Source organism: Heloderma suspectum, chromosome 1 (genome assembly GCF_057233095.1).
Source record: "Heloderma suspectum isolate Gila_16-S chromosome 1, 16-S_ref, whole genome shotgun sequence".
Lineage (NCBI taxonomy): Eukaryota > Metazoa > Chordata > Lepidosauria > Squamata > Helodermatidae > Heloderma > Heloderma suspectum.
In genome coordinates, this window is record NC_139458.1 from 248,461,405 (window position 1) to 248,474,981 (window position 13,577).

At 43.2% G+C, this 13,577-nt stretch overlaps 1 protein-coding gene across 1 annotated transcript in view; it reads right to left on the minus strand.

Annotated features, from left to right (window-relative positions):
* Positions 1 to 1,208: 1,208 nt before the first annotated feature.
* Positions 1,209 to 13,577, minus strand: part of SPRED2 (sprouty related EVH1 domain containing 2) — a 92,042-nt gene continuing 79,673 nt past the window's right edge. Inside the window, exons 5-6 of the mRNA XM_084823662.1 lie at positions 4,645 to 4,794; positions 1,209 to 4,063 (exon numbers count right to left, since the gene is read on the minus strand). Coding sequence (XP_084679788.1) covers positions 3,410 to 4,063; positions 4,645 to 4,794 — 804 coding nt within the window. The 3' untranslated portion in view covers positions 1,209 to 3,409. The remainder of the gene's footprint in view (positions 4,064 to 4,644; positions 4,795 to 13,577) is intronic.

Sequence of the window (13,577 nt, forward strand, 5' to 3'; positions counted from 1 at the left end):
GGCGCCCTCCTCACATTACCTTTATTACATGGGAGTTACTACTGCAACGTGCTCTTTGCTATGCTGCAAAAGTCACACGAAAAGCCCCAGATAATGCAGCAGTAGCCCACTCCGCAGCAATTCCCAGAAAGCAATGTTAATATTGGCACGAGGAGGAGCTACAACACAGGCTCCTCCCAAATGGTCTGGCGCTTACAATACCACCTTCACAGTGGGGAAGAGGCCACTTTCCAGCAGCTCCCACGCTGCAGAGGAAGCAAGAAAAGGGGGGCTGCTAAAATTCTTCGTAGGGATGTAGTGGAGGTTGGTGGTTCCGGTGTCAGTGGAGCAGTGAATCTGCTCTGGTTTCAGTCAGAACTCTGAAGGAGCTATCCAAGGTGCAAAGCGGATTCATGGTCCACTGACATCGGAACCACCAGCTTCCAGCCTGGGAATGTGCAAGTGTTTCCACACAGACACTCACATTCATACGAGTCCCCCCCCCCCCCAGACTTCTCCCGAAGGTCCCTTGAATTTTAGGAGTGACTTGTCGGGTGGCAAGTGGGCAGGGTGCAAGGTCTGCTTTCAGAAACAGGCTTCAAGCGCTGCTCACCACAAGGGTCCCAAGCCCATGTATTTCTGGATTGGCCCAATGCATATTGCAATGTGCCCAAGAGAGCAGTTGTAAAAAAAAGGGAGGGAGGGGGAGTGCTCAATCAAACCAGGATGTCCGTGCCTGAGTATAACCAGATGTACTCAAGCTCCAGGATTTGACCGTAACATCACACACTGTTGCATATGTAGTTAAATGTGATAAAAGCCATGAGACTCCCAGGAGGAGCTGCTGGCCCATGTCACCTGGAAAATGTGGCAAGCAGGTCACTATTTGCATCTGTTTGGCAAAAAATAAAATTCAGCTCCTTTTCCTTTAAGACTCCTGTCAACGTGCAATAAGGGGGCAAGGGCATGCACTCACTGGCAGTCGACTGCAGAAAGAAATTATGGCAGGAACAGCAGTGCCAGTTTTCACAAGCCAGTGCCTAGCTGCCTCAGAAAATTCAGATTGTACTATGCTATATTATAGCTAAACTGCTCTACATTATTCCTTTGAATAAAAATTTTGCTATCCCATGTCATATATTAGAAAAATATTATTTCCCCAGCTAATTACAAGCCTTGTACACAAGACATGGCTTTAAAGAAACAAAGCAAAAAGCAAAAACAAAAAACCAGACCCACACAAAATTAAAGGATCATTTCACCCTGTGTATTCATGTATTTCACAACTAAAAAAAGAAGCCTGTTTGATACAGATCCTGCAAAGCATGCACACTTTATGCAATATTGCATTCTTCACAATATCAACTGTCTTCAAACATTGGGATGCCTACTGATTTCAATAGGGCCTCTCTCTCACTTCGTGCAGGTCTGGAAAAATACGTCAGTGTTCCTAGTGTCTAATGTCAAGGCAGCAGGGTGACCAGGTGCCTGGGATTTATCCAGTTCTGACCAAAGGAATGTCTGCTCTCGGTTCCTTGCAGATCCCAAACATGCCAGTTCGGTGCATTTGAGAGCAGAAAGCCGTATGGCCCTATGCTGACCCTGGATTGATCTGGTAGTCTGCACAGCAGACAGAACTGTGGGGTCAGTTCAGGCCACAGAATGGAAAACCCTGTAACACCATAGTACATTTTTCCCTTGATACTTTCTGCTTCCTATCTGTTCATTGCATCACTGAACTGGGAACATGGGAAGTTGTAAGATGGACATGGCTCCACTAGGAATTATTCACGTTCACAGTGCAAGTGCATCTCACTTTCCAGGTCCAGAGGCTGGAGGAATGGAAGAGACTTGCTGCCCAGATAAGGAAAATCCTTGTCAGTCAATTTCGTCAGTGCCCCAGAAGATAAAAGGTTGGGGGGAAGGCTGAAAAGCAGGTAAGTATTAAAAGCATTGGTGAAATTGACAACATCCCCCCCCCCCCCCGCTAGCTGGAGAAGCCCAATGAATCTGCCTATATTAGCAAGTCTCACCAGGCTTCTCTGGACTCACTGCTGGGTGAGGGAAAATACTCATCTGTGCACTTCTGCTAAGGGAAACTGGATAAAGAAGCCATGTTCCTGACTACATGTGATTGTCAAATGCTGTGGTAGTGGTGGTGGGATGCCTTCAGCATAGCCACTGCCTGTACTAGATCCACACCCACATCTGACAATCCCAGACGCAGGCAGTGGCGTGTTTTATTCCATGAGGAAAAGATTCAAAGCACCTGCACGTTTTCAAAGGCCTCCAAGGCAGAGAGAGGCAGGCAAAAAGTAAAACAGGCAAACAAAAACACACCTCCTTACAAGCAGTAGAGGCTTCCCTGTATTTCTGGATTGGTCTGGAACCTGCTGGAAAGCATAGAGCCCTGAATCCATTCCAGAAATGCTCCCATTTTGGATTCAAGTGGGATGGGGGGCAGAATTCTCCTCCATCCTCCGCATACACAATGTAGATACATTAAAAAACACACAAACTCAACGTTCCCTCTTTTACTTTTCAAGATACACCACAAGTACATGGGTGTACATGCTAATTTAATAACATGTGAAGAACCCATTTGTTCCAAATGGAAACACTATAGGGTAGAGGCTATTTTCACGGTGAAGAACATTAACACTAAAGCTGTATTTCCCAATGTTATTTGGAGAAGAAAGACTAAGGTGGGGGAGAGAGAAGACACTTAAAGTTTCCCTTTCATGTGTAAAGTTGGTCTGAAACTGGAATTCTCAGATTATGAAATATTATAGGTGGTACTAAGGCTCATTTTCCACATTTCACTTGAATGCTCAAAGATCAGAGAAATCATTCCAAGTGACTGTCAAAATAAATGCAGTTTGCGTGAATTCTTTCAATAAAGATTGTCAGCAATACTGTGTCATCATGGTGCACCTTTGTTAGTAGCACACCTTTCTTTACACACACACACACACACACACACACGTGTGCACGCGCACACAGGCTGCAAGTTGAACATAATCTAAAGTGGGATTTCATTCCATTATACTATACTTCCACATGTGCCAATAGCTTGCAAAATACAGATAAAACAGTGAGATGTTCAGAAGTCCACCACACTCAACCGTTCATGTCTCTATCTCCTTTTCAGGGAGGGAAGGTATAAACATGTACAAGACATTCTTTTCTTTATTATTACAGAACAATAATACAAAAGTCTATGCTGCACATTAGTCTGTTAGAAGAACTCAGTGAGCAATCAATGCATAGCAGCCAAGTGGGAGAGAAAAATAACGAGCCAACTGGTTTCTGGATTCCGTCAGGCTTCCCGGGCTGTGTCAAGATGTACGTACGATTGGAGAATGCTCCAGACCAAGATGCTCCTTCGCTCAAGGGAAAACGGAAAGTACTTCACAAGCTTTGAGTGTTGTCATCCAGCTGCTTTGTGTTTCCCGCCGCAGCACCTGCACATGACCCCACAGTGATAACAAGCCCGGAGGGGCAAGTAACAGCACATACAAGGGGCAATAAAAGACAAGGCGATAAGGGCCAACCACCGGAGGCAAAACTTTTCATCACTGGTATCACAAGAACAAGGGTCTGTATAGTCTCCTTCTGGATCAGACATACAGTGATAGAGCATACTGTCCGCACACCACATACAGCTGGCTCGGCGGATACAGCTTCTGGCTCTGTCTGGAGCATCTGGGCACTGACCCCGCCTGTTTTCCTCATGGTTGAATATGTCCCTGCAATAAACGCACCGTGACCGCTCCCCATCTTCTTTTCGCCGCCGCAGTTTGCACCTGGCAGGCTGAGTCTTTATCACAGCACCCTTGATGTCTTCACCCGGATCAAAGTCAGAGTTGCCTATGTAAGGATAATTGTAATCGTGTTTTGAGGGCTCAGTTTTGGCAAACTGCACGTACGAGTCCCCATCATCTGAATCAACATACTTTCCCCGCATAGGGGTGTGGCGGTAGTCCTCATAACCCGTCACCCAGATCTTTTCCCGTGGATTAATCCGTACGATTTCCTCATCATCATCTGGGAAGCTGACATGCCGATAGGAGCGTGGGATTGACTGTTGGAGAAGTATTTTAAGAAGCACACATTTTTAAACAAGTTAACAGTATCTGACATATTAAAGTGTGTGTGTGTGTGTGTGTGTCTGTCTGTCTTCAGCCTTGTTAATATAAAGACTGTGTAGCTGATTTCTACTTGTGTTTTTCACCAACTAAGAAACTTGTCCAGCTCGCTCAGAATGGAGACAGGTTTGAGTTAACAGACGGCTTTTATATTTTAATGAATGGAAGATCAACAATTGCCTGCTACATTCTTGCTCTGGTGGTCCTAGGGGCACTGAAACTTGGAATATCACATCATCTGGCAGAGCCTGCCCAAAGAACATTGATTATTGGGCGGAATAGAAATGTAATAAATAAATACATACCCAATTTGAACATCTGCAAACCCTCCTCCTCTATAACGTCTTTCCCCTCACCACCTACTCCCACATACCCCTGCCGCCAACCTGCTATTTTGTAATATCTTACAAAGGCAATCTGGAAATCTTAAAAGCTTCCTCATTTTTTTGTGATCTTTGAGTTGATCTAGTAAAGATATTACACTGTATGGATTTTGAAGAAACAAGCAAAGACTCACTTGTTCTAGATGGTAGTGGTCAGGGCTAAACTGGTCATGAATGTGACCCCGGGTGCAGATTCTGTGATGTTCACAGGATGGAGGAGATGCTAGTGTTCGCAAAGGCTGCTCCTTCTTCTGAGAAGAATTAGAAGAGCTGTCTGTAGCATTCTGTTAGTCACAAACAGGAAAAGTGAAGGTAAGTTATGCAAGCTCTATTTCTGCAGACCCCAGTCAAAATCCAGTCATGATCTTTAGATATGCATGGGGATGCCCGCACATTATGTACTGATGCACTGTAACTTCCCCAAGTTAAAAAAACACACACAATTTAAAAACCTGTTGTCTAAAAAAAAAAAAAGTCTATTATTCTAGTAGAGGGACAGTTGTGCAGTTCTTTTGGTTTTGTCATTTCACATCATTCTGTTATACAACATCTTACACTGCACATAACCCCACAGACAAGCAGAGTTGTGAAAATCTTCCTCCTTATGTTGGGACCTGTAATACGGGGATACTACTGAAAACACCTTCCTCGGATTGAGTCCTGTCCTTCTCCCCTGTAACATTTTGGATCACTTATCCGACGTTACAATGTTACAAGTTATCCTGTCCCACATCATTGGCTATTACTGATGGGGACAGAAAAACTTACCATATGACAACTTCACATCATGAGATATGATCCTAAAACGTTACAAGGCAGAAATAGAAGAGGACTTAATATAATGAATGGCTTCCTTATAAAGCAGAATCCACAAAGTCCACCCCCCCCCAAGACACACATCTGCCTTCTCACAGATAAGTTTATAAGAACCAGATCCCTGCATGTCACAAGCAGGGAAGAAATGTCACATTGTGACATTTGCATCCCAACTTCTTTCAAGTTGCTCAGGTTGGCATTACCGCCTAAAGACAACCGGGTTAGGCTTAGAGACACTGATCAGGTTCAGACATCACACCATGCCTTGTTGTGAGTTATTTAACCCATAATGATATGCAACCCCCATGTAGTGGTTATCGTGTCATGCAAACCTGGTGAGTGTGCGGTATACAAGTTAAACAACCCTCACATAACCCATGTTCACTGGGTTTGCATGGCATGGCAATCCCCAAGTGGGGGTTGCATATTCAAAATGCAATCCACACGCACCAGCAGCTTCACCGTGACTTAAATAACCCATGGTGGGCTGTTGTGTCTTGCAAACAGCCCCAGCTGATTTTCTGCTGAGCTTTCCCAGGGGAAATTTATTTATCAACGTGGGCTGAGAACTTTGCATAGGGACCTGTGTATAACCACTGCCTGAAAACATTGTTACTTTATTTTCAATTGATTTGCAATTTCAAGAACTGCAGTGAGAGTTCTCAGGTCACAAAGAAGTGTGAGCAAGAGGAAATTGCCTACAGAGTGTTTAGACCTTGAAGCCAAACACTGCACTAATGCCCCAAGGTCAGGGTTGGTTCATATGGCAAGTTTGAAACGGGGCATGAATAGCTTGGTCACAACCCACACATATTACGTACAATATAAAAAGGGTGGGGCATGCGTGTAGCCTTGTTTTCATCTAAAATATATGCAAGCTGGGGCCTGATCACTGCTTGTGTGCATCTTAAATGTGAAACAGGGCTAACAGAGCCAGTGTGGTGTAGTGGTTAGAGCGCTGGACTAGGACTCAGGAGATCCGGGTTTTAGTCCCCACTTGGCCATGAAGCTCACTGGGTGACTTTGGGCCAGTGACTGACTCACAGCCTAACCTAACTCACAAGGTTGTTGTGAGGATAGAATGGAGAGGAGAAGGAACATGTGGGCCACCTTGGGATCCTTACAAGAATAAAAAAGGGGGGATATAAATGTAATAAATAAAAAAACTCAGCTTGTCATCTGCTGTAGCTTATGTGCAAGTTTTAGATCTTCACACAGGTTCTCTCTAGGTAAACATAGTTGTCTGCATCGGAGCAGAAAAATGCAACAGTATAAACCTAGCACCCTCCAGATATGTTGGACTATCACTCCTATCATCCCCAGCCAGCATGACCAATAGACTGCTATATACTAGTATTGCCTAGATCACTGCCCACTAAACCTTCATATGGTTGGGAGGGACCTAATTTCTATGCAGTAGTCTAAAAAATTTCATGAATAGATTCACTGACTCTTATCTTCTTCCCTGCCTTCTTCTGCAACAGAAGAAACTGGAGATCAATAAAGGTTACAACACTTTTATGCAAAGCTTGACATATTTTGTAAGAATATTTTGGAAGTTTTAGTTGCATCAGCTGTTGAGTTCTATTTTGGTGGCATATTCCAGCTAAAATAAGTGTGGATGGTCATAACTGCAAATAAGTGACCCCATCTGACTTCTTAAAATATCATTTCTGTCTGCTCTGAGAAGTGTCTGCCTGCAATAACCTTTTTTTTTTTTACCTCTTAAGCATAAGCTCATGAATGCGCAGCTGAAGTCAGGAGGAATTTTTAAAAGCTGTAAATAGCAAAGTATGAATGTAGAGCATGTAGATCTGCATGAAACTTTTTAACACAAATTTTGAACTCAAATACTTCTATTTCAGACAAATATAATGCTTCATCTGTCAACTTATTTATTCTTGTATATAAATCAAGAGAAGGGGAGGACATCTCCTCCAGGAAATAATCACAGTCGCTTTCTTCTTCTCTCAAGCTGCTTGCTTCAAAATGTTCTTTTCCCATTTTTTTAACTAACAAATATAAGTTTTGTTCCAGGACATTATAAAACTACTTGTCCTTTTATTATAGCATCCGTTTAAAGGATCAAACCTGCAATTTAAGATGTCAGACCCACTCTGTGGTCTCAACTAGTTAAGAGTTACTGAACTGGTTGGGTTGTCTGCAGTTCCTGTTGCCTTGTTTGTTCCATCTTATTCTACTACACTATCCAGATCAGCACTGTCCAGGGTCTCTAACCACTGGTCTGTAGAAAGTTGGCTCCCTATGTGCTGCAGTAATCATGGTCAATGAAATAGGCAAGCCTCCCATTTTAATCAGCCTATGCCTGGTGAGGCAATCCCATACATGGAGAGGGGAAGTTAAGAGCCACAACCAGCCATTCAAAAACCCCCTCCGTGTTTATACGAGGTTATTTTTCCCTTCCCTGGCTGGCCCTCCATTTTACAACTGTTCTAGTTTCCCTATTTGCATGGCTTGAGCTGACTAATTGTTTTTTGTTTCAAACTTAACGAGACAAAAAAAAAAAAAAAGAACTTTAGCAAAATGCATCAAGGAAACTTCGTATGCTTTTGAAATCGTGCATATTTCCTACAAGTTACAATAGAATAGAGCTCAGAAGCAGATCTGCATGCGTCTAAATAGCTTGAGGAAGTTATAGAGCAGTAATTTGGCATTTATTTGCCCTGTGGTCTTGTATCAGTTTTCTTTCTGCTTCCATGAAGATAAATGGATCCAAGTCAGAACTGGGAGGAAATACTCCCCCCGCCCGCCTTAAAGGGACGGAGAAGTCAGAAACAACTTTGGAGACTAGCTCCAGATCTCTCTTTCCAATAAGTATTCATAACAGCCTTGCTAATGTCTTGCATTATAGACTGCAAGGCAATTCCCTAATCCTTTTTACTTTGTTAACAGGAAGTTGTCAATCATCTCTTTGTCAGGCTGCCAATGCTCTCTTTCTGCAACCATGTTTACATGCCAAGCTGGCCTGCCCAATGTGTCTCCTTCAGGGGAAGAACACAGCAACACACAACGTATTTCAGGGTTTGCTTTGTCACTACCTGTGGCCCTGGAAATCCCCCAAAATGCACATTAAAGTCCTCTTACCCATCCTGCCAAAATCCTCTATTTTTGTCATAGTCAGAGGGATGGACTAGCATTCTACAAATACAGGAAGTGCAACATAAACTACTTCCTTGTATGCACACTGTGGTCTAGATCTAACAGGAATCCAGGATCCAGCTCTCAGGAATATCCTGGATCAAACTGTATGGGTGACACATTTTGATTAACACTTGGGACCCGTATTAGATACACTGGAAATGACAACATCCATTCCACAGTTGACTTTTACAGAGCTAGCCCCAGGTTTCATCGTTATGGGGTTAAAAGAAGCTGCAATTGTTTAGCACAGTGTGTACATGTATATCAATATTATGTCACTAAAATGCAGAGTTACATGATGGGGCTAAAGCAAACCTATTTAGAACCAAGAAAATAAAATGTCAATATTAATATATAAAATGAGACTCAAGAGAAAAGAACAGAATGGGATAATACTGAGAAAGCCCACAGGGAAGCATTAAAGATATATGCTATGCATTCACATATGCAAGTCACCTTTGGAATTTGCACTGATGGAGCATGCATGTATAAGCCAGACTACAGAAATTTCTAACCCAACAGCAGGAACCAAAGGTTGACATAAGTAGGACCTAAACACCAGCAATTTCCAAGCTCTGTGTCACAAGGAAGGTCAAAGTGTGCCTTGAAAAATTAGGCCACCATGTTGGATGCATCCAACATTCTTATGAATTTTGGAACCCTGTGAAGCACTGATTACTGCCCACCACTATTTATGAGCAGCTGCAGCATCCTGAGGGAGGGAGGTCACACTGTGATTCCCCAACACAGCCTGCACTATCGCTGAGAGGCGCAATGGAATCCCTGAAACACAACCATTGTCCAGAAAGTGTGGCCTTCCTCCCAAGCTCCTGTTGCATCCATAGGGAGCGGATCTTCTACAAGTATTCAAGGCTGAGGAACACAGAGAAGAAAGGAAAGAACAGAGCTGTGCAAGGCACAGATCTCCAAGGGCACAGAACCCAACATCAGGAATCCTTCTCAACAGCAAAGGAACAGTACAATTCAAGTTAGGAATAAGCTGCCATATTCTTCAGAGGTGCTCTACATCAAGGACATTACAGAGCATGATTTAACTTTGAGTTGAGCCACATGCTAAAGGAAAAGACACACCACCACCAGATCTCTAATCAAATTGATTTGGTGGAAACTGCCATTTTGGAGGTAAGGGAGAATATCTCTTAGATCTCAATTAATTTCTCTTCACACTGCACCAAAGCAGAGCAATTCTCAAACAGGCAAGCCCTTAGACAAAAACTATTTTATTTTAACACAGACTTGCAGTTACCCATTCACCTATCAGTCCTGAGAGAACAAGTGAGAGAAGATCCAGGCAAGCACATCCTTAGCTCACCACTCCAGCCTCTGGCACATGGCTGCACATAAGCAGTAGTATGGAATGGTTGGCATGTGTCTGCAAGGCTGTTCTACAAGAATGAAACCCTCTTGTGTGGGTCTTCAAAAAGTGTACGCTTTGGCCTTGGTATTCAGAGAGGTCAAAGTAGAGAAGCATCCAAGCAATTCCTATCACATAGGCTGCCAATTCTAAATGCTCAAACTTTAGGAGCAAAACGTTGTCAATCCAGTTACGAGAAACTTAGCTTTAGAATGCAAGTACCACCAAATAATTGGCACTAACATATCTGGCAACCTGTTGGTAAGCCCCCGTTACTTACAAAGTCCATCAAAAGATGCTAAGCTTATCTGCATGCAAGTTAGTGCTCTGAGGAACACGTGAATGGGGAAAGATCCCCCCTCTCATTTATTTCTTTGCATGAAGATACACAGCTTGGAAAAGATTGCCAGCTGTCTTGATTTTGTCAGGACAGTTAACAGAAAGTTGTCATCACACATGGAGCTAAAAAGGAAAAAAAGCATCTCTTTTCCTGTGCCAAGTTTAAGGTGTAAACAGGAAATAGAGCAAATGAAATCACTTCACATTCTTGCATGAGCTAGTTGATATGGTCAGAAATCTAGAAACACATAGTGTTGTGGGGTTTGAACCTATGCATTTGCTTGGGCTTATAAGGTAGCATGTGCACTGGGCTTATGCACACAAAATATGACCCATTCCAATAATCCTTTTATCTTTTTTCTCTCTTGGAGATGGAAAGTGTGGGAATCTGGAATATACCTGATATATGTTTTGTTGTTTATGTGAAGATACAAAGTATTTCTACATTTCTGGCCATGTGAGCCTTAGGGGAAGAAAATAGCAGAGGGGGAGGCAATGTGGTGCTCGTGAGCACAAATGCCCCTGGACCCCTTTCTTGGCACCCAGATAGGTGCCCCCCTCCTCCCACTGAAAAAACAAACAAACACATTTTCTTACCAGCAGCTGGGATTGCTGTGACATATTTTGTCACATTTTGGCCACATCCCTTTTGCCTTTGCCCCTGCCCCCAAGAGCTTCTCCAAAATGGAATTCAGCCCTCAGGTTGAAAGATATTCAACAGCCAGCCCTGCTTTAAGAGCACAATACACTTCCACTTGCCACTGTGGATATGGGCACTTAGCATACTTGTCCTTCACATTTCCAATTGCACTTCAGGAGAGACCCACACCCAAGCCTTAAGGAAAGACAGAATAGATCACTCCGGTCAACAGTATAGTATGGATTTAATGACAACCATTTTGAAACATTCTACTTCTAGGGAAATCTAATAAACCTTTAAGGAACCCTAGAACACAACTGAAAGCCACTGATCTAGGAAGGTGACGCCACACACCCATTTTTGCCTTTAGACTTGACTTGTATAAAGAATTGGATGGAAGTGAAAATCTGCCTCCCATTCCTATGATGCCTTTACCCCAAGGGTGGGCAACTTGTGTCCCTCCAGATGTTTCTGGGCTGCAATACCCATTAGCCCTAGCCAGCATAGCCAATAGTGAGAGATGATGGGAGCTGCAGTCCAACCGGAGGGCCCACCCCTACTGGCAGATGAAAACACCTGCAGGAACAATGTTCCTCTTCGTTCCACCATATGTGCAGTTTTTACTGTGAAGGTATCAGAGAATCTTGCTCCTCATTCAGATGTTCAGTTTTTTTTCTACTATCAATCCTCCCTGAGCTGCCCTTACCCTCTGCCATGCTGATAAGTAAAGTTTCTTTTACAAAACAATATTGTTTGGGGGGGAAAAGCAGGGGTGGGGGTAGACACAAAGGAGATGTGAACTGGCTGCTAACAAGAAAAACCAAGCGTAGCTGCACTCTCTCGCTCATATGCACGTTTTAACGGTGTGGCTGTAACATACTTGACACCCATCTGGGAAACAAAAGTAGGCCAAAGGTTTTATGAAGGAGTCAGTGGGAAGAGATCTGGTTTCTTAATTTTGTTTGTAGGGAAATGAAGGCGGGAGGGGAGGGAGAAAGACTGGACATGTTTTTGCATTTTACATTATTTATGCTGACTATGCAGACAAAGGATGCTTGATTTTGTTAGCAGGATCCAAGTGTCAAGATAAATCTTACCCATGGGCTATATATGAGACCAAGCAATTATGCATATACAAAGCAACTGGGAAAATCATTATTCTAGGTATGCCTGTGGCTAACTTCCCGAACTAACTTAGCCAAATATACCATTTGCTAATCAAACGTCACATGTAGTAAGCCAGGCATAAGTTCTCTTAAGCAAGGTTAAATTTTGCAAGACCTCACAACCCTATACTTGATCTTGTGCAAATGTTTCATGACCAGGGAGACTGTGAATGGGGCAGGGAGAGTAATGTACTCAGTGGTAGCAGCACACTCTCACATACGTGGTTGCATTGCAGCAGTTTTACCCAGACTCTAGTGCGATGCTCACCAATTGAACAGTGAGTATGGCAATATGCCCCTTTAATGGACTAACCCCAACCTCTCTGCCATGTGTCCAGCTGGCTTTGCCCCACTTCCTTGGCCCCTACCTGCCACAATCTCCCTTCGGCATCTTGCTTCCTCCGTCTTCCACCCCTTGGTCTCTGTGTTTCCACTGCCTCTTTCTCCTTGATGCTTCCCCTTCCCTTGGTCCTTTCGGTCTCTACCTCTCTTTTCTCAGGCTGCCTTTACTGTCTAATTTACTGTTCATAAATACGTGTTTCAGAAAATTTATTCATTCTCTGAGCGCATTAGGTGTCTGTTCGATGAAGACTGTGATGATGATGGATTGAAATTCTAATGCCAGCATTTAAGGCTTTAATGGTTTGATAGCTACATAACCTTAGACTGAATTGTGATCTTTTAGTTGCCAGTGAGAAGTTTGCTGAATCAGCCATGTGGTATTTCTGAACATGCAAATAGATGGAGAGGCAAAAAAGATGGGTCTCCTATCTGAGGTCACAAAGGCCCTCAAGCTCACAGGTGTGACATTGCTTCTTACGGCAACTCCTTTGGGGAAGAGGTAACTGGAGGACTAGCTTGGCTGCATGGCCTCTCTCCTCTATCTGCGTGTGAGAGACCTGCAGGCAAGTAACATGTGAAGGAGGTGACATTCACACAGCCATATGGAATATGCACAAGCAGAGCATCACAAGCAGAAATGCCAAGCCAAATCGATACAGTTAGTATCCTAGTACAAAGAATAAAATTAATAAATTTACTACGCCATGCATGAGCTTTTGTAGACAGATGCAAAATAATGTGTGTATTATAAGAAATATATTTAGGATAGCAGCAGCACATGCCCTGATAATTCTGTGCTCCTCATGTTCTCCACTGAGAACCAAGACTGAAGTGTGTCCATGTTGTCATGAAGAGAGCTTCGGCTATTGGGCGGTATAGAAATTAATTAAATAAATAAATAAAAATAAATTGTCAAGGGGAAGTTCGAATTATTACATGTACAGCAGGCTCAGCTGCAGCGTCTCTGTACAAAATACTGTGCTACAGTGCTTTCCAATGTCAGCTTGAGCCTTGGCAGTGCTCTCATTATATGGATCTAAGAGGTCCTCCACAGGTGTTTTCTCTGCTGTGTTACTGTAATGAGCATATTCTTTAATAGTTTGGGATTGTGCATGCACTGAAGGGAAAATCCAATTCTCATCTAGAACTATGATCTGCTATAGTGTAGAACAGCCTCCCAGGATGAACCAGAGCCTGCAGGATGAACGATGCAGCTGCTAAAAACGC